Source organism: Labeo rohita, chromosome 6 (genome assembly GCF_022985175.1).
Source record: "Labeo rohita strain BAU-BD-2019 chromosome 6, IGBB_LRoh.1.0, whole genome shotgun sequence".
In the NCBI taxonomy this organism is placed as follows: domain Eukaryota; kingdom Metazoa; phylum Chordata; class Actinopteri; order Cypriniformes; family Cyprinidae; genus Labeo; species Labeo rohita.
The window spans coordinates 10597985-10620208 of NC_066874.1; the positions used below are offsets into that span (position 1 = coordinate 10597985).

The 22224-nt window shown below is 34.7% G+C and overlaps 1 protein-coding gene across 16 annotated transcripts in view; it reads right to left on the reverse strand.

Moving 5' to 3' along the window:
• Positions 1-1041: 1041 nt before the first annotated feature.
• lrrfip1b (leucine rich repeat (in FLII) interacting protein 1b) overlaps positions 1042-22224 on the reverse strand; it is a 39361-nt gene continuing 18178 nt past the window's right edge. The window contains exons 2-22 of one of the 16 annotated variants that reach the window (XM_051112784.1): positions 21463-21549; positions 20130-20147; positions 19814-19861; positions 19274-19318; positions 16401-16451; positions 15824-15889; positions 14638-14682; positions 12160-12225; positions 10860-10937; positions 10529-10558; positions 10291-10416; positions 10035-10205; positions 9573-9665; positions 9319-9411; positions 8976-9068; positions 8700-8844; positions 5111-5160; positions 4854-4971; positions 4657-4736; positions 2706-2810; positions 1042-1950 (exon numbers count right to left, since the gene is read on the reverse strand). In XM_051112784.1, coding sequence (XP_050968741.1) covers positions 1840-1950; positions 2706-2810; positions 4657-4736; positions 4854-4971; positions 5111-5160; positions 8700-8844; positions 8976-9068; positions 9319-9411; positions 9573-9665; positions 10035-10205; positions 10291-10416; positions 10529-10558; positions 10860-10937; positions 12160-12225; positions 14638-14682; positions 15824-15889; positions 16401-16451; positions 19274-19318; positions 19814-19861; positions 20130-20147; positions 21463-21549 — 1719 coding nt within the window. In that variant the 3' untranslated portion in view covers positions 1042-1839. Of the gene's footprint in view, positions 1951-2705; positions 2811-4656; positions 4737-4853; positions 4972-5110; positions 5161-5183; positions 6119-8699; positions 8845-8975; positions 9069-9318; positions 9412-9572; positions 9666-10034; positions 10206-10290; positions 10417-10528; positions 10559-10859; positions 10938-12159; positions 12226-14637; positions 14683-15823; positions 15890-16400; positions 16452-19273; positions 19319-19813; positions 19862-20129; positions 20148-21462; positions 21550-22224 lie in introns of those variants that run through there. The other 15 variants (XM_051112786.1, XM_051112787.1, XM_051112785.1 and 12 more) reach the window with 15 other exon arrangements.

Sequence of the window (22224 nt, forward strand, 5' to 3'; positions counted from 1 at the left end):
CTAAATAAAGTAAATAAATAATAAATAAATTCAAATAGCGTAATTAAAAACCCTTAAACGTCAGTGTTATTGCATGATTTTATTTCTTGGTATGCCATACAGAAGAGCTGTGATACAGGTAAACAATGTAATTGATGTGTCTATGTCTGTTATTTCGAAAGTTCAGCATATCAGTTCTTTAGAGACAGCATGTTCATGTTCACTGACTGTGTAAACAAGGTGGCGCATTGTCTCCAGTGGTAGCAGAACCCAGGGGAGGGATACAAGTGAAACTCACAATCAGCAAAAAAAGAATCATCTTACCCAGCAGATACAGCATCATGACAATCAATATTATAGCTGTTTTCATAATGATGTACATCTGAACGTTTTGTGTAAATGCAATGGTCAATTTACACTTAAAAGCATTATTGCAAAACAATTCCTTTTTTCTTTTTATTAAAAAAGCCATGTTCATTTCTATAAACCCCAAATGCACTGAGATTAATGTTACACCTAAATGGGGTTAAATGGCAGACCATTAGTGAAAGTGCTACAATGACCAGCTTTAAAAAAGAAAGAGCTGCACTCCCATTTATTGTGTTGACTTTTCAAAAGCAAGACTCAGATTACAGTATCTTTAAAGGCTGGTGACATCTCATATGTCCATTTAGCCCTCAGATGATATAGTTGCACCATGATCTGAGATTAAACTGGACATGAAGTAGTATTGATGAACGGCTGTGCTTACTGTCTGTCTAATTCTACTAACCATATTACAGTGACCAGAATTCTGCAGTTTTTTGTTTTTTTTTTTACACACAAAGTAGGTGGTCTAAAACTTGAATAATAAACAAAACAAAAATATTTAAAAATATCATTGTTTGGCCCACTTTAGCTGAATGTATATGACAGGAAAAAAATATTGAGTGCTTTTATAGAGCAACAAAGAAAACTATGTGCAGCCACTGAGAACATTGCAACAGGACATTGATTCAAATCCTTCAAAGCCTGGCTTACACCAGCGATACTCCATAAAGTTATATTAACATTGTTATTGCATTATTTTTTTTTTTTTTTTGTAGTCTTAACTAGGTTCCTCAGGATGTTGACACAACATTAGCATAAAAACAAAAATTATTAACATTACAAAGTACTAGTCCACCTTTAGCCTGGACCAATACGCAAACACGCGCGCTCACACACAGATTTGGCGTGAAACAAAATGGACATTATAGCAATTCCCCCATAACTTGTTGAAAGTTTAAACAACACTCCCCGTCTGCACAAAAATTGCAAGAAAAATCTGTCTCTGTATAAGAGCATACATTCAATCATATCATCTCTGCACTACACAAATTCCATTATGTCACTTAGCAAAACAGTTCCATGTACATATGTTACAGTTTCCATGTAACACAAAATTTGAATACTGACGCAGGGATAAAGTGCATGGTCTGCAAAGATAAGTCATTGTCCCTCACTACTGGATTACTAAATTAACCTGCTGCTCTGCCTGTGCTGAGCTTGTTGGCTGACACAGAGATCCGTAACCAGTCAAAAAGTTTTGAGAGCTCATTTAGGGCCTGAATTCTGCTAATCCAAACCAAAGGTCACTTTAATGAGCCTCATTAAGAAAGTTTTGATATGTCCTCCGCTTGGAATCCCACTAGCAAAACAAAGGTTGACGTTCATGCCTGTAAGCCATATTTACTTTTTAAGTCTGAATTAGCATGATTATGATTGGGCTAATTTGATATGATTTTGACAGAAGTTTTAGTTTAATATGGGTGGCAGATCATTGGTGCCAGTGGGTGATGGGAATCATGCCCTGACTACAGAGTAAGCACAGGGTGGGCGTCACTGCTGTGCCAAAAGGGCGCTCCGATTGGCCTTCATCTTCTCTAGTCTCTTCGTAAGGTGGCTGTTGCTTGCTTCCAGCTCATCGATACGGTCAAGTGCAGACCTCAGCTAAAAAATAAACACAGAACTTGTTACATCACACTCCTAAACTGTGAATGGGTGTCGTTAGAATGAGAGCTCATAGAGTAGTTCACTCAAAAGTGACAATTTTCTTATCATTTTCTTGCCCTCAAGCCAGCCTGGGTGTATATGCCTGTCTTATTTTAGATAAACACAGTTATAGATTTATTAATTACTATCTGGACTTTTTCCAGCTTTGTAATGGCAGTGAATTGTGCCTGAGTTTTTGAAGCTCTAAAAAGCACATTCATCCATCATAAACAAAGCGATGGATTTCTATAAGAAAAAAACCCACTGACTTAATTGACTGAAACCATTTATATTACTTGTGGATTATTGTGATGCTTTTGTCAGATGTTTGGACTCTCATTCTGATGGCACCCATTCACTGCAGAGGATCCATTTGTGATCAAGTACCGTAATCCTAAAATATGTTTCAATTAAAAAAAGCAAAACTACATCTTGGATAACCTGAGGGTGAGTACATTTTCAGCAAATATTCAACATAACTTTTTGGGTCTACTCGGTTTTATATGTCATGGCGCCAAATGTTGTTGTTCAGATAATTTTTTTTACTTACATTTACTTAATTCATAAGGTATATTTCATTAATTCCACAGATATGAAATGTACTCAGTATTTTTAAGTGTGAGAATGTTTCACCAATAAAATTAGAGTGCAATTACTGCTAAGATGTTTGGGGTTTTTGTTTAGTTGTTTAGTGGGTTTTTTAAATAATGTACCTCTCTCTGCAACTTGCGTTTCTCCACTTTTAGTTCATCTTCCACCTTCTCTGCAGCCTCAGCAGACATCTTATAGCGGCTCACCTGACCCTCCAGCCTCATTATCTGTCACATGAGAAAGATTACAGATTACGCATGAAATGTTAGATTATTTCCTGTTTAACTGGTTGTACCACAATAGGAATTAACAGTGCATAACAGGAGATTAACCTTAAATGGAGGACATTATTAAAGGGAAAATTTACTTACAACTAAAAACTCAGTCATTAATAACTCACCCTCGTGTCGTTCCAAACCTGGAATACCTTTGTTCATCTTCAGAACACAAATTAAGATATTTTTGATGAAATCCTAGAGCTGTGGTGGGGAACTTTGATCCTGGAGGGCCGGTGTCCAACACTTAGCACCAACACTGAAAAAAAATACCAACCTGTATCCTGAAGACCTTGATTAGCTTGTTCAGGTGTGTTTGATTAGGGTTGGAGCTAAACTCTGCAGGGACACTGGCCCCTGAGGATCAACTCCTGTCCTGCATAGACTGCAATGCAATTACTACGTTCAAGGCCCAGAAAGGTAGTAAGGACATCATTCAAATACAGTGGCATACGAACGTTTGGGAACCCCTTTCAGAATCTATAAAAATATTAATAATCAGGGAACGATTGTTACCATACATAACCGAGACCATACATTTTCCAGCATCTTTTGCACATTTGAACCCTTTCCAGCAGTGACTGTATAATTTTGAGATCCATCTTTTTACACTGAGGACAACTGAGGGACTCAAACACAACTATTAAAAAAGGTTCAAACATTCACTGATGCTCCAGAAGGAAACATGATGCATTAACAGCTGGGGGGTGAAAACTTTTGAACAGGATAAAGATGTCCAAATTTTTCTCATTTTGTTGAAATATCTTTTTTTTTTTTTTTTTTTTTTTTTTTTCCATTTAGTACTGTCCATCAGAAGCAACAAAAGATATATGCATGTTTCCCGGAAGACAAATAAAGTTAAATTTACCTTGATTTTCAAATTCAAAACGTTTTCACCCCTGTTCTGGAGCATCAGTAAATGTTTGAACCTTTTTTAACAGTTGTGTTTGAGTCTCTCAATTGTCCTCAGTGTGAAAAGATGGATCTCAAAATCATACAGTCACTGCTAGAAGGGGTTCAAATATGCAAAAGATGCTGGAAAACTGAAGAATCTAGAATTTTTCTGAAGAACAGCGCTCAGTTTAACTGTTCAGACAAAACAAGGGACAAAAAAAAAAAAAAAAAAAAAAAAAAAACAGTCGTAGATCATCCAGGTAACCACACACAGTATTAGGATCCAAGGTTTCCCAAACTTTTTAAGGGGGTTATTTTAATAATTTCAGCTATATATATTTTTTAGTCTTGTGGACTATATGCAAACATCTTTTATGTAAAATATCCTACTTAGGACAGTACTAAATAAAGAATAACATGCATTTTGCATGATCTCTCTTATTTTGTTAAAATTATTCACACATGCATTGTGGTACTCTTGTGAACACGCATTGAAGACTGATACAGAAGAGAAGAAATTGTTGAATAAAGTCATTATTTTTGTTTTCTTTGCACACAAAAAGTATTCTCGTATCTTCAAAACATTAAAAGGTTGAATCACTGATGTCACATGGACTATTTGAACAATGTCTATACTACCTCTCTGGGTCATGAATGTGGTAGTTACATTGCTGTCTATGCAGGGTCAGAAAGCTCATGGATTTCATCCAACATATTTCAATTTGTGTTCAGAAGATGAACGAAGGTCTTACAGGTTTGGAACGACACAAGGGTGATTAATTACTGACAGAATTTTAATTTTTGAGTGAACTATCCCTTTAACCACTGAAGATGAAATTGCATGCAAGAGCACAATTTATGCCTTTGGATATAAAGTCTTGTGTTAATTTTATCCATGACTTACACTTTGTTCAAGTGCTGTGACTTCTTGCTCAGACTTGACCAACTTGAATTTCAGGTCACTGATCTGCCTGTTAGCATCTCCTGTAGAAAAAAAAATGTTTACTTAGAGAGATACTTAGGGTTTACACGAAAACTCTAAATTACAAACCAACCTAAATCATAACTGATAGTGAATAAATGGTGAATGGTGTATCTTACTCTGCAGGTCTAGAATATGAGGGTCTAGGCCATTCTGTAGGTCATCATCATCTGTGCTTCCTGTTTCTTCTGTCCCATTCTTTTGTTTCTGCTCTGCAATGGATTTATACTTGCGCACCTGCACATTTACATGCAGTTTTGTCATTCTAACAAAGTCCTTATGACAAGCATTACAGGTTTTTCATCAGATGTTCTCCCACAACATCAATCATACGCAGAACAATGAATCACTTGAAAAGAATTAAATGCTAACTCACTTGGTCGAGCAAACTCTCTCTCTCTTCCACCAGTTTCTTCAGTCTGATCTCTAAAAAATTGCAAATAAAAAATTGTACAGGACATGAACCTCAAAAAAATCAGGCAATATAATATACAGTGAGACATTGTAGGTGCTAAAAAACAATTTATTTTGCAGCACAAAGTATACAAATTGAAGCAGTTGATTTAACATTTTAATTTATTACAATGAATTTAAAAAAAAAAATGCAGTTAACATGCAATTAACATGACCATAAATATCTGTCTAATGCATGACTAGATTACAAAGTAGATTCCTGTGGTAATAAGTAACAATAAGGAAATAAACAGTGTATTGATTTCTAAAGCCATTTTTATAATGTCTTTTTAAAGGTTTATTATTTATTAATTTAATTATCAGCATATCATGTTATTAGTGAAAAATGTTTAAGCATTAGCAATATTTTATTTATTATTAATATATAATTTTGTATAAAATGTGTATATGGGGATGTTGCTGTTGTTATTATTATCATCAACATTATCATCATTGCATGTCTTGATCAGTCCCATTTGCACTGAAGATTTAAAGAACATATCCAACATTACAACATAAGATCAATTTCTTAAGAAAAAAAAAATCAAACTAACATTGTCATAAAAGTCAGCAAATCAAAATGAGTCTGTGGAGAATTATGATACAAAGCAGCTAAACATCTTCTTCATCTTAAGCTCGGTTTTTAAGAATGTATGTGTTTCATTTTCTATACTCGATCCACTCACAGTGACTATTAATTCTTTTAGTGGTTCACTGCTATGCATATTTACAACATCCAGCACTAAAAGATCAGCATCCAACGCAGCAGCTTCCTCACAACTATCGAGAAGGAATGCTGTGCCCTTGTGCTCTACTGGCATGCTATATGTGTCCTCCAACTGTAACTCTGGCTCAGTCTCTGTCTCGTGCTGGTTCCTGGATTGTGCATCATTGTCTCCTGTGGTATTTAAAATATCCACTTCATTAGACTCTGTGGGTTCAAACATAGATCTTTAGAGGTTTTAATGCCAGCATTGATTTTTATGCAGTTATTTTTCTCTGCTTGGCTGGCTTGTGGTTCATATACTGTAATTTCAGATATTATCTGACTCTAAGGTTTAAATAATTATAGTGGCACATCTGGTAAAGTTTCTGCACTTGAATCAATGCATCTTTCATCCTCTGACCTGTTTTGTTTGGTTTTAACAGCAGTTATATGTTCTTCACATTAACTGCCACTGTTATGTGTTAAATCAGCAATTAGCATACTTGGGCTTGTGATTTTTTTAATTTTGAGACTTGGAATCCTCCTCCAAGAACAGTGACCTTAAGATGAGATGTTGATGATTGAGATGAGATGCTGGATGGAAAACACCTCTTGACTGAACTCAAAGAGCGAATCCATTAAAACAGAAAGACACTAAGATTAATTAGATTTGTGTGTGTGTGTGTGTGTGTGTGTGTGTGTGTTAAGCAACTGGCAGAGTTCTTCAAATCTTGATTGAATTAAAGGCTGATCAGTGGAGAGAGAATTCCAACAGAGATACCCTTAGATGTGGAAAAACAAAGAGATTGATTCTGTTGTTCAATAGGTAGTTGAAACAGAGATGATTTCATTTTTTTTTTCAATCACTTTTTTTGAATCAGTCTTAACCTTCTTTAAACTGTAAGTGCAATTGTCACAACTACTTGCTGAACTCTATTGCATGTCTGCAAAATGTAGTAACTCACTCAAAACATTGCCATTTAAGGAGTGTCTATTTACTCTAAGTGCAAACAGCCCACCTTGTTGGCAGAGGCTATTTACACTAACTCCACCCACCAATGTGTGATAGGGCTAGTCAACATAACAAATGACGGCCATGAATCACCAGCTCCAGTGGAGTAGATGGTAAAGTGCGTGCTGTAGTCTTCGACTTGGGTTCCATTCCTAGAATCCATTGTTATTTGCACGCAGTGTAAATAGCATCTATTGGTCACCGCTATTTGCACTCAGTGTAAATAGTATCCATCCTTACTTGCAGTTAGTGTAAATAGCATCTATTACAAATAGCCGCTGCCTTTAATTTATGCTTCAGAGCCTAGTTATTGTGTCAGTGAATTAGCCAGTGGCACCAAAATAAAAAAATGTTTTTGTCATCATGTAACAAACTGGTCAAAAATTGTTTTGTTTTTGTTTTTGTTTTTTTATCACCATGGAAATATTTCTATATGCATTTCATATAAATTAATTTTGTGTTATATGCAAATTAAATTTTGTTATATGCAATTTCATTTCATATTTGTTACATATAAATATTTTTTCCACTTTTTTGTTGTCAGACCTCTTTCTATAGTATACAAGAATGTCATTTTTGTCTGTGTATCACACTGAGCCCTTTAGATGAAAAATGTATTGATGTATTGGGGAAAAATCAACACTGTTCACAAAAAGATTTTTTTTTTTTTTTTTGTTACGTCAAATGAAAATTCACCATTGCTTATTCATTTTTACACACTATTACTTTCCCCGAACACCACAACCACCACACATTCTTACAAATCTTTCTATTGCTCTTCCACAAGCAGCACTTTTTCAATTTTCAGTTTACATGTAACACATTTCTACAGATAAATGTACTGTACAAATATAAATTTATTTATATAGCACTACTCTAGCTGCTGTTGTTTGTGATGTTTGTTCAAATATGGCAGTGATTGTGCTGAAAAAACTCCATATATATGGATGTATCAGTGTATACTAATACAATTTATACACTGACAATGTATATACTGTATGTATACATTTATGTGCGTGTCTGTCTGTATAAAGTATTTTTACTTTAGGATGTAAAATGCAGTTTGTTCAAAAAAATGTGAAATTGCTTTTATTATATACAACTAGATGATGTGGAGGTTGAACAAGCAGTATTGATAATTTCAATTCTCATTTAAGAAATGTACAAAGCGACTGAGAAAAACTGTGATGTTAGAACTTGTAATCAGAGTTATTAGTTTTGCATTTTTTATTTGGATTCATTTTTACTCCATCAATGTTAGTTTTGTTTTCTAGTTTTTTTATTACGTTTACTGTAACTTTTATGCAGACAAAGTTGATGTTAACTAGTGTAATTAAAATGTTTAATAGCATTAAAGATTAAGTGTAGTGTTATTGCTATCTAGTGATATTTTCATGTTTAATGCAGCTGGGTTCAAATTTTGTAGTTTACCATGTATAAAATACTGTGAATCTAAAATTAATTTGTGGAAATTTTTATTTTCGTTAGTTTAGAAGAAAATGTATTATAATTTAGTTTCAGTATTTTACAGTTATTTTTTTGTTTATTATCCTTTTTTAATCTTTATTTCATTTTACACAAATGTTTTTATTTTTGCTTAGTTTTGTTTTATTTGTTTTACTGCGTTTTAGATTTCAAATGTTTTAATTTTACTTTTATGGCAGCATATTTTTAATGTTTTCTACAATTGCAAACAAATATGCAACAACAAAATGCCATAAAAGCAAAATTGTAAAAAGCCTATTTGTTTAGACTGTGAGTTAAAAAAAAAAATCTGGCAACCCTTTATCTTACCTAACATGCTGTCTCCAATCATGGTGGGTGTATGAGAGTCTTGATTCAGTCGGGAGGCTGTTTCTGCATTAGCATGCCCATCGATCACCCCGTCTACTACTTCCCCATTGGGCGTCACCTCAGATCCCAGCACAATGCCATGTTTCTATGAAAGAATACAATCTGATGTCAGATCTCCCATTTATTCCATTACTTTATCATGAAGTCAAAATAATGATGCTAATATAATGACTTCTATATCTTTGCAGTGATTACCAGTATTCCTTCTAACTCTACCTTTAGAGCATCCCTAAGCCGGCAAACCTCATCCCTGAGTGCCTCCCGTTCATCATGGACAATGTCTGAATATTCCTTCTGCCTCTCTAAGGCCTTAATGCAGCCGTCCACAAAAGTGAACAATCAAGGAAGGGAAGAACAAAGGAGTAAAGGAAACAAGTAAGGTTTGGAAAGACTACAAGGGTCATATGACACAGTATCAAGCATTCAAGTTAATAGGTTAATAAGTTACAAGCTAAGGAGCATTTAGGGAATCAAAAGAGTTTTAAGTGTTAAAATATAAAAGAAAGAATTGTTTAATTTGATGTGATTAATGGAAAATGGCCGTGGAAGGTAATTGTACCCGGATCTTTTTATCTTTCCATTCCAATGTCTCTTGCAGGTCAGCAATCTCTCTAATATAGTCCGCCTGCTTTCCTCGAGACTGTTGGGCTTCCTAAGCCCCGGCCATGAGGGCGAGCAGAGGAAAACAGATGGACAGGTCAAAGAATATTAAAAGGAAAATGTGAGAGAAGACAACAGAATAACATATCTATGTCGGGAAGACAAAGAGTCAGAAGAGCTTTGAGTACTCCGTGATTTGCAGATGATGCTTACCGTCAACAACTCCTCGCTCTGCTTCAGTGTTTCCTTCATCTCCTCACTCTGGAACTTCAGGACACTGTGGGCATGACGTTCACGCTCGAAATCCTAACAAACATTAGAAAAAGAAAACATCCATCACTGATGAAGTATAATAGCTTGAATTCCTTATCATTAGTAGTCACTTTCATAGTTATTTGACAAAACAGTAGTCGTTCTATGATATCTTATCATTAAAGAGCCATTGCATACTCTGACTGCACAATAATCGTATTTATGACTTTATGACTGTGTGTTCAGTTTATTTCTTGTATTTTAACAGTTGTATATTTGTGCTCTGATAACCAATTTAGTATTAAACCCTTCCCTAACTCTTCATAAAATACTATATTTTAACATAAAACATTGACACACAGTTTAGTTATGATTAGTCTTAACCCTAGGATGCACAAAGGGGGTCAAATTGACAGTCCTTACTCTGGTTTTCTCCTCACACTCTCTGCGTGTCTCACACAGAAGTTCCTCCAGCTCCATCAGAGTGTCTCTCAGCGTGTCCACCTGATACATCAGGTTTGTCTTCTCATTGTCCAGCTGAGCATTGGACACCATTGCCTTACGGTACTTCTCCTCCACCTCCACTAGGGAGTCCTGAGAGAAGACAAACAAGAATGAGGAAATTCATACAGATCACGGTCATTATAATACAGTATTATGAATACACCTTCAAAATTACCTTCATTTCCCGTATGGAGGCTTCAGTGTCAGCTGAAATCGAGGTATCACAGCTTCCTCTTCGTGATAAACCTCCTCCCAGAGATGCCAGAGTTGCAGCAGAGAGGGTGGAGGCTGTCCTGGACCCCTGATGATGTAGTTTAAATATTTACTTGGTTTGGTGGATCACTTTTGGTATTATCTACTGTGATGCATGTTTTTGTGAATCTATTTAACACCCTAAAAATGATCCTACTGACCTTTTCCAGGAAATCTGACCTTTCCTCCACCTGTGTGAAAAATTAAATGTGTTCAGTAGAAGCTACATTGAAAAACTCTCATATAAATCTAAATTAAATGAGAAATGCGTATGATCTAAAACAATACTGTGCCATTTAGAGATACGTTTCATACTTTATCCACTAGAGGGAGCAAGGCACAACAGATTCTTGCTAAATCCGTGATACTGAAGATAGTTTGAGGACAGGATATGCAGAGGAGCAAGAGTGCAGGTCAGCTGTTGCCATGTTATATGCTACAAAGATGGCAGACGTGACCTTGCTTGGTCAGTGATAGAAAAGGGAAGCTCACCACTGGACTGGCCCGGGCTGAACTCGCCCTAGAGGAGGCCCTGGAACTGGAGCCCAGAAAGCCATTGTAGTCTGAAGGCTGACCAGAATACAGGTATAGAGAAAAATGGGATGAGGAGTAGATGTTAGCAGGAATTCATTAAAGGAAATATATTAGAAGTGAAAAGTATAAAGACGTTTAAAAAAAAATTACAGTGCCATATACACTACCATTCAAAAGTTGGGGGTTAGTAAGATTTTTTAATGTTTTTGAATGAAGTCTCTTATGCTCTCCAAGGCTTGAACAAAAAAATATAGTAAACACAGAATTATCGTTAAATATTATTACAAAATGTATGTAGGCCTAGACAACAAAACCAGTCATAGGGGGACATTTTTTTTAATAATTAAGCTTTCCGTTGATGTATGGTTTGTTAGAATAGCACAAAATTTGGCCGAGATACAACTATTTGAAAATCTTTTATCTGAGGGTGCAAAAAAATCTAAATATGAGAAAATCGCCTTTAAAGTTGTTCAAATGAAGTTCTTAGCAATGCATATTACTAATCAAAAATTAGATTATATATATTTACGGTAGGAAATTTACAAAATATCATCATTGAACATGATCTTTACTTAATATCCTAATGAATTTTGCCTTTAAAAAATTGATAATTTTGACCCACACAATTAATTTTTTGCTATTGCTATAAATACTGTATACCTGTGCTACTTAAGACTGGTTCATGGCCCAGGGTCACATATTAAATATATTGTAAACAGTTGTGCTGCTTAATATTTTTGATGATACACAGGTTTAAAAAAAAAAAACTCCAGCATTATTAATGTCTTTACTGTCTATTTTGATCATTTTAATTGATCCTTGCTTAAAAAAAAAGTAGTTTCTTTGAAAAAACCTTTTGAACAGTAGTGTAAAACCATGCTCATTCTGTAGGTCAGAACACACTGACATACGCACAGCATTAGTGGGTTTCTGTGCAAAGGAGAGTCAGTCGGTCTGACTGGTAAACAACTATACTTGACCACACAACAGACAGAAAGAAATTCAATCCAAGATGATTAACCATGCTTTACATACAGTACATACACCACCAGTCCCACTCTCATTACTAGGAGAAAAACAGTAGAGTGGAGGCTCCCAAACTTTCCTCAGAGAAACCTCATGACATAAAGACACAAACAACACCTAGTCAAGCCTGTGGTCTGAAAACAGAACCATGCAAGACGCTCAACAAGCCCAGACTGGCACTGGGTATCAAGTCATGCCGCGGTCAGAAGAATAGGTAAAGATTGGGCCTTACGCCTCTAGCGCTGGAGCCACTGAAACGCCTAGTGGCAGAGTACGAACTCTCTTCATGCAATGACCCCTGCAGACAGAACAGAGCACCTCACCATACTACATTCACCTCACACACTTGATATCTCTCAGACATAACCATGGAAAATACAACAAACAGGACAATAAAGACCCTTAAATGACTGCTTTTATGTATCCAAGATGGTTCACCACCATGAAATGTGATCTAACAGGGCTGCTAACAATCAGGGGAGATGTACTTTAAACACATCAAGAACAGGAAATGCTCATTACATACAGAAGAGGCACAAAGACAGCTTCTTTGCGTGTTTACAGAACATTAACACATTAGCCATCAGCCTTAATGCACTCTGATGTACTCTGAGCACTTATGGAATGACTAAATAAAGAATTGAGTGCTGCGTTAGATGTTTGAGTAAGAGGCTTTGGAAGCCAAAGACTTGTCAACACATGTGTAACCAAAGTAGTCTGTGTATCAGGCTACTAAACTGCATGCAGGTCACATGAGGGATTGAACACAGACAACAAATATCCCTAAATTGGTTTAACCAAAAATGAAAATTCTGTTATTATTTTGCTCCAAAAGTCTTCCGGACAGAGATATCTAGTAGAATGTCCAAGCAGTTCTTTTCTACAATGGAAGTCATAGTGAAAAACGTTTTCTTGTTAACTGCATTTTAATAAATAAGCTGTATTTTTTTTTTAGTTAAAAATGTTAACTTTCAATTTAACATTGAATATCATACTACAGTTAAATAAGTGTACGTTAAAGCAGGAAAAAGGTTAATAAAACATGATGATTGTACTTTAAGGTAAAGTAAAAATTGTAATAATGTCAATTTTTATGTTACAAAGTACACCTTTTAAAGTGTACTTGAGAAACTGTCATGAAAGTGGCCTTTTATTTCATTAATATTATCTGCAATTACATTTTTTTTTTATTATACTATTAAGATTTAAAGTATACTAAAAGAACACATCTAATACAGTTAAGTAGTTAACACTTATTTTTGAAAAATATTTTACACTTAAAATACACTTATTTTTCTTCATTTACTTTCACTGTACAGAAAAGAACAGCTTGAACATTTTGCTAGATCTTTCCATTTGTGTTCCATACAAAAAAGAAGGCCATTTGAGTTTCAATGACAACAGAATTTCTTTTTTTGGATAAACTGTATCTTTATGTTCATTCATATACAGTGGCATGCGAAAGTTTGGGAACCCCTTGCAGAATCTACAAAAATGTGAATAGTTTTAACAAAATAAGAGAGATCATACAAAATGCATGTTATTTTTTTTTTATTTAGTATTGTCCTTAGTAAAAGATTTTACATAAAAGATGTTTACATATAGTCCACAAGAAAAAAAATATATCTGAAATTATTAAAAATAACCCCTTTCAAAAGTTTGGGAACCCTTGGTTCTTATTACTGTGTGTGGTTACCTGGATGATCTACAACTGTTTTTTTGTTTGTTTGTTTGTTTGTTTTGTGATTGTTGCTCATGAGTCCCTTGTTTGTTCTGAACAGTTAAACTGAGCGCTGTTCTTCAGAAAAAAAATCCTTCAGATTCTTCAGTTTTCCAGCATCTTTTGCATATTTGAACCCTTTCCAGCAGTGACTGTATAATTCTGAGATCTATCTTTTTATACTGAGGACAATAGAGGGACTCAAACACAACTATTAAAAAAGGTTCAAACATTCACTGATGCTCCAGAAGGAAAACTTTTTGAAACTGAAGATCAAGGTAAATTTTACTTAATTTACTTCCGGGAAACATGCAAGTATCTTCTGTTGTTTCCAAAGGGCAGTACTAAATGGGAAAATATTATATTTCAACAAAATAAAAAAAAATTTGGACATCTTTATCCTGTTCAAAAGTTTTCACCCCAGCGCTTAATGCATTGTGTTTCCATCTAAAGCATATAATAGTTAAATCCCTCAGTTGTCCTCAGTGTGAAAAGATGAGTCCCAAAACCATACAGACACTGCTGGAAAGGGTTTAAATATGCAAAAAATGCTGGAAAACTAAAGAATCTGCAGGGCCTGGAGGATTTTTCTGAGAACAGTGCTCAATTTAACTGTTCAGAACAAACAAGTGACTCAACAACCATCACAAAACAAAAACAAAAAAACAGTCGTAGATCATCCAGGTAACCACACACAGCATTAAGAACCAAGTGTTCCCAAACATTTGAACAGGGTTTACAGCTATTTTTTGGACTACATGTAAACATCTTTTATGTAAAATATCTTACCCAGGACAGTACTAAATAAAAAAATAACATGCAATTTGTATGATCTCTATTTTGTTAAAATTATTCACATTTTCACACATTCTGCAAGGGGTTCCCAAACTTTCGCATGCCACTGTATTTGTCACATATTCACCAAAATGAAACGGAGTGAACAAATAATCTGCATGTAAGGTTGCATGCAGATGACAACTGGAAACAAACCCTGTGACTTCTTGAACGGGGGGTTTCACTAAAAAGCGCAGAGGGCTAAAAACAAACAGAGAAAGGAGGAAGAAATATATATGCTCATAACAACTGCATTTCAATACTACATGTTCTTCAAGCTAAATAAATAATCTCTCTTCTAAATAAATAAATATCAGATTTGTTTTTTAAATGACAACACTGAATCCCACCAGATAAAGCATAACATTTTAAAACAAGTTTGACCATAAGAATAACAGCTCACTTTTGCGGACTTGGTTATGGGATTATTTTTTCCATTCATTCAATTTTCCATTTACATTTTCAATAGCCATTAAAAAAAATAATAATAATAAAAAAAAATCTACACTACAGAATTTCAATCCTTAAACCAAATAAATCAGCTCCCACATGAATCAAAATTTTTATACAATATTTTGACTGAAAATTTTAAACTGTGTACTAATCACTCCTCATACCATCCAATAAAACACTGAGAATGTTATAATCAAATCATTCTGCATATTAAAATATTTGTTACTGTAATATTTGCATTTGTATGTAACTATTAGCATTTACCACATTTGACGATGTTCAACATGGTATGATTTGAGTTTCACTAATTCTAATTATGAATTCTATTTATTAATTCTATTTATAAGGTCACATTTACCATTGTTACGCAGATTTTCATCGCTGAAATTGAGAATTTGCGTCTTTTGTCTGCGAAAATGCACAGAAATTTAGCTAATGTGGCTGCACCTTAAAATGCAGTGCTATTTTCAATTTGGCTATGCTAAAACAGCATATGCTAGTTAGGTATGTTTTGAACCATGGCTGTTGGTTTGAGCTGGTTTAAGGTGGTTCTTAGCTGGTCATGAGCTGGTTTAAGCTGCTCATGTGCTGGTTTATACTGGTCATGTAATTGGTCCTAAGCTGGTCCTGAGCAGGTTAGTTACCAGGCTAGTTGCTTAGGACCAGCTTAGGACCAGCAGCCATGTTTCAAAACCTACCTAACCAGCATATGCTGGTTTTTATAACAGGGTAATGACAGTTGTTTGAAAATAAACGCTCCTGTGAGATGACTGAGGAAAGATGAGCAGTCAAAATGAAGAAAAGGTTATAGGATAAAACAATGAAGAAGAGAACTAATTCTAAAGAAAGGAATAAAGAAGGATTGTTAGGGATTGTGAGAGGGACAGACCCGTCCATTTTGTAGTCTGGCTGAAGGCAGACTGCTGGTGCTGCTGCAGAGATCTGTGTGGTTGCCCTACGGTAAGCAGAGGAGGACAAAAGGACAATGTGAGAATGAGAAATGGAAAAAAAAAAGAGCTGAAGTGACAGATTGTCGCACAAGTGTGATTCAGCAAGACAGATTTTGAATGAATGAAAGAGGGAGGAAGCAGTGACAGTGTTCTTTGTGCAAAATGCAATCGTGATTCATTAATCAGTATTCAATTCCATCATTAATAGTTATTGATTTAATACATTTATTTTTAAAAATCAAATTGGAATTTAAAAATTGTACATAACTTCAGTGTTTTGAGCAAAGACACACTTCGATCACATTTGACATGTTACATAGTTAAAAATAAAATGATGTTATAAAAAGTAAGCCTACGAAATCAGTCATTTTCCTTCACGTTATTTGAACCTGGAACCTTCAGATTAATAACCACTAAACTACCACCCTTCTTTCTGAGTGGTAAATACTAGAAATTGGCATAAAATATCCAATGTTTTATTGTTTTTGTTTAAAATGGCATCACAAGTATACTAACCCTCAAACTGCCCCGACTGCCAACAGACATCCGCTCTTCATCATCTGATATCTGAGACAGGAAGACAAAGAAAACAGGGAGTTGAGTTTATGATTTGAGTAAAAATGCTTTTTTAGCATGCTAAAAGCAAATGTGCCTATTACATTTTGTGGACAAATTTTTAAACAAATTTAGTGAGACAAAACCTCCTTCATTTGCGAAAATGGTATAAATTAAAGTAAATTCACTTTTTTTTTGTAAGAATGCAGAAAGTTTTCTGTTAGGGTATGCTTAGGTTTAGGTTATGGCATTTATAAATTGCTGTGTATAAAAATAGTAGAAATCTATGTTCCAATTTGGATAGTTAAAAGTGACGTATCTTTAAGCCTTTCTCCATGTTTAAGTGCTATAATCGGGTACCCAGTGCATCTACCAATCCAGGAAACATGAAAAACCCAGTAACTTTGTTTTGTTAAGCCTTCTTCTGCAAGCATGTAAAAAAAAAATGAACCACTCAGATTTTGCTCCCCTTGTGACATAGTAAGGGGATCTTATTATAATATTTCACCCCTTAATCTGCACGTTTCCACCCACGGTGCCACAATTTTTTTTCGGAAGCGACAGCAGTGTACCACTTCAAATGCCATGGCAAAAGTTGGAGCAAAGCATGCTAACTGTTCTGTCATTGGCTGCACAGCATCCCAGCACCAGAGGAGACAAGAGAGATTTTTTTTGTAACTCCTGTATTTTTAACATAAACTTTTTGTGTTTTTGACAGTTTAAGAGCAATAAGACATGAAAGAGTTTAGTACTCACATGCTGTGTCACAGCCACTTTCTGTGTGCATGCTTTGAATTTGTGCACTCAGAAAACCCTATATCAGAAGTTTAAACTAATACGGTTTAAAAAAAAAACATGATTTCAGCGTGATAGACATAATAATCAAAACCAAAGAGATGTCTTTTTGGCTGAGTATCTGAGTTACTAGATACTAGACTGTAAAGGCACAGCCCTGTTCTGGCAAAGAGGGCGGGGAGCAGCAGCTCATTTGCATTTAAAGAGACATGCACGAAAACAGCATCTTCTGCTTCCACTCAAAATATTTTTTCAAAATGAGATAAATGATCTGTGGGGTATTTTGAGCTGAAGCTTCACAGACACATTCTCAAGACGCCTGAGACTTGAATTACATATTCTAAAAAGTGGCATAATAGGCCTCCTTTAAGTTAATGTGCATGTTTCAGTGTTTTCCTATATTGTCTGTTTTTCACAAAAAGTTAGTACATATTATTATATAAATGCCTTAGGCAGTATTTTTTATATGACTTTTATGGTGCCTGAAATACTTGGCCTTTGTTCATTGTAGGGCTGGGAAATGATTTCAAAAAGAAGGCACTGGGAATGAAAAATCGATTGGAAATAATTCCATCAAAGGGTTTTGACTCCTTCTTAATAGCCTGTTTCAGTTCAGTAGCCTTGTCGTGATGGGAGGTCTGATGCATTTCTGTGAACTGGTTCTTTCAAATGGTTTGTTTAAAAAAATTGTTAAAAAAATGATTGCAAATGTTCTTTTATGTTGTCATTTCATTTTGTGATCCTGCATCCCAAACAGCAATACAATTGACGAATACTGATAATAAATATATTTATTAGATACTAAGTATAGTTCATATCTATTAGCATATTTACTGACATATCACTTGAGACTTAATAAAAAATAAATTAACTTAAAAATAATTAACTTTTATTTGGAGTACTACTTGTGCACAATGCACATTTCTTAATATTAAGTCTAAAATGTGTTTTAATGTCAGTATTGATGAGGGTTGTATGATCTTTGAATAATATTGATCTTTGAATGCAAGATATTTAAAGTGTACCTAAAGTATACTTGTAATAGTTCCACTTTAGCACAATCAAATATACTTAAGTATACCTTTAGTTGGACTTCAGCACTACTTCCACACAATTAAAGTACATTAAGTACAAAATTTGTTGCTCCAATTTAGCAGACTTTAAATATACCAGTTTAGTATACTAAAAGTACAACTGCATGGTATTTTTATTAAGTACATAAATACGTAAATGCATTTGTATCAAACTTAGCATGAAATAAATGTATTTCAAACACATTTTAGTTTATTTTTCACTAGGGTATGCCTTGAACAAGTTTTGGTACAGTTACAGTACAGACACTGATGCACAAACACGGACATGTTCGGTGCTTAAAGTATATAAAAAGAATAAACCAGCCGCATAAACTCCAGTGATTTAGCTTAAATGGTGGCTAAATAATTGGAGCTTTAAGCATGGCTAAATCATATAACTGGCTTATTCTGTTGTCCACGATGGAGAGTTTAAATGCTGGGATAATAAATGCTGATAATCAAATATTAGAGATGTTTAAAAGGAAGTGAGCCTTCATATCATCTAGTTACATCACCATTAGTAAAAAAAAAAAAAAAAAAAAAAAAGAGGGGGTGGAGGCTGAAAACAAAGTGAGGAACTGATTACAGAGCTGAGTTAAAAACAAACAAAAAAAAAAAACATCTGAATCGAACAGCCTTAGTTCATTGTAACCGCATAGAAATTAGAATGAAATTTACAGTCTTTTTTAACATCATGAAGGTGAATTAGCTGGCTTTAATTTTTGAAGGATGTACATCTGATGTCTAAACAGCACACTACAGACCTGCAGCTAAACTGAAATATATGAAGAAAGGGATGAAGAGGAGGACAGAATGAGGAAAAATGGAAAGGACAGAGACTAAAGAAAGAGTTAGAAAAGTAATGACTGGGGCAAATTTAATTTTAGAGCACACAGGAGAGCAATAGCATATTAAATAAAAAGTGAATAAAACAGAAGGATGAAAAGCAGAGAGAGAGATACAGACCGAGGTATGTCTCCGAGAGTGGCGGGAATACCGCTCACTGTCCTCCTGAAAAGCAGAGCAGGAAAAGAGGACAGAAAACAGGAAGTTTTAGGTCAAAAGGTCACATGATTATCAAACACTGCAAAAACTGAACAAAGCATGCACTTAGAGATTATGCTGTCTGTCATATCACGGTTTATTACAGGGCTCAGACAGGGTGTCTGGAGGGGTGGGAGGGGAGGGTTGAGTGCTTTAAGATGTGGGTCACGCGACCGCCCTGTAATCCTGCTCTATGTTATGACCACCTCTGCTAAGCTCTAACATGTCAGATGGGCCTCCTGCCCCCCACTGCTCCAGTAAAGCCTGTGAAATGAGGATCAGACACAGACTGCCTAAGAGACATGCAACACCAACCAATCACATTTCATTCTCTGAAGGACATTATAATAGTTAGGGTATGATTAACTGCTTTCGGGACCTGTGCTGTGTGCATCTTCTAATGCGAACTCTATCTTTAGTAGTCTACTGCATGCGGCAGTGTGGTATAATGACAGGTCATACCATCCACTGTTCAATATGGCCCCATTTGCTGTCCAGCCCATAGTATTTCTGGTGCAGAGAGGAGGAGAGCAAGACGATCAAATGAGGAAGGGTTATGAAAGTATAAGGAAAGAATAGGAGGATATTAAAAACAGGTGTGAAAAAAAACATGGTTTGAATGTGGGACTGGTCCTGATTTTTTGTTCTTTAGTCTTTGGTTACACTTTTGTAAAATGAACAGAGACAAAAAAAATACAAATACTGCAGCTTGTACTTCTAATGGCCAAATATGAGGAATGGTAAAAAGAAATGAAGAGTATGGAGGGACAGATCTTACCTTTTGCGCTTGATATATCTAATTTAACAGCGGGGAGATCAGGATGAAAAGAAAGAAAGAAAGTGAGACAGGAAGAGAAAGATATAAAGAGCTTGAAGAAGAATATAAAGGTCATTTGTGGATAAATCAGGATAGGTATAAAGAAAATAAATCTAACATAGAAAATATTTTGTCGTTTTTATTGCCTGTACACCATTTACAAAACCAAAAACAGCCTTTAAAACGAAACACTGATTTAAAATGACAAACAAATTAACCCTTAATGGTCTCAGTATCTTGGGGGATGTATTTTACATGCCATTTTCATTGGAGATATAAATTGTAACAGCATAAAATTATTTTCTTTTTTATATGTTAATGTTAAAATTGGGTTAAGAGACTTAAAATGTCTTTGGAGTTTAATAAACACATATACTACCAACAAAAAGCTGGGGGTCAGTAATATTTTTTATTTATTTATTTTTTTAGCATTATTTATTTGAAAAAAAAATCTAAATATTTTATTCAGCAACGATGCATTAAACTGATCAAAAATTACATTTTACATTTAATAAAACCTAAAACTATATAAAATGTATCTCAGTTTCCACAAAAAAAAAAAAAAAAAAAAAAAAAAAAATTAATAAATAATAAATTAAATAAATAATAAATAAATAATAAAATAAAAGTAATTTAAGACGGACAACTGTTTTATTTCAGGAAGAACTGACACGTGAGCACCAAATTTGCATATTAAAATTATTTCTGAAGTGTCATGTGGCACTGAAGAGAGGAGTAATGTCAGCTGAAAATTCAGCTTTTCCAATGCAGGAATAAAATGTACTCAAATAAAGCAGTTAGTTACAATAATATTTAACAATATTATCATTTTACTGTGTTTTTTATCAAATATATGCAGCCTTGGTGAGCAAAAGAGACTTCATTTGGCTTTTTTTTTTTTTCCAATGGCAGAGCAAAAACAGACAAACCTTCCAACATTGTTTTTTAAAAAGTAAGTTAATCAATATATATTAATTTCTTATTTCTTGAACTTTTATACTGGAATATTATCAGGTAAGTGTTTATTTAAGCAATATCACACAAGCAATAGTGCTGTTGTTCTGAATATCAACATGGCCCAAGTCACAAGATACTGAATACTGTTCAGTAAAACAATTATTTAGTATTATTGAATAATTACTAAGTATTTAGTAATTGCACTCTTGCTTGTGAACTAAATGTTGTGCCAGTGTGAAATAGTTATCATCTTATTTAGCACCTTTCAGGCTATTTCTTAGATTCTAAGAATAAACAGTAGAACTGTAACAGTCTGCCAAACAGATTATTTCCTGACCTCTTTCTGTTGCCTCTCCAATTCCTTCATACGGATTTCTCGAGCTTCTGCCCGGGCTGCCCTTTTAGCTGCCAGTCTTGCCTCCGCCTGACAGAAAGACATAGAGAAAGAGAGAGATTCAGAGTCAGAACCATCAAATAGAGAAAAATGCACCTAAAATAAATAAATAAATAAATAAATAAATAAATAAAATGGCACAAAATGTACAAAATGCATTTGCATTTACATTTTTTATGTTCAATACACGATTTGTGAGTGGGTAAGGCTAGACTATGAAAGAGAAATCTATTCTGCTTGAGCTCTATGCAAAGCAAAAGCTAAAACTGAAGTTGAGGAGAGTTCTTGGAGTCTAATCAAATGAAGCTCACAGGCTTTCATTGATTAAACCATTATGTGGTTTTAATCTCATCATTGACTTCAACTGCAAATGAATGGCAGTTTTGAGGGGGTGGCCCATGGAAATGAGCACTGATCAACAGCAACATTAGAAGACTGAGAACCATTAGAAATGATTATTCTCCCTATCAAGAAAATGTTTTTTTTAAAAAAAAAAAAAAAAAAAAAACATGACAGTCCATATATATAACCATAAAAAGAGTCATCAACAGATTGTAATATAGTAAGCTGTAAACACAAAGACAGATAGTGAGCTAATGTCAGTAGTTAAGCAGGCACAAAACAGTACCAGTGCCAGGAAGGAATAGCTCACTCACTGCCTCCAAGCTGCCATTTCCGGTCAACATGTGAAACCCAAACCATAAC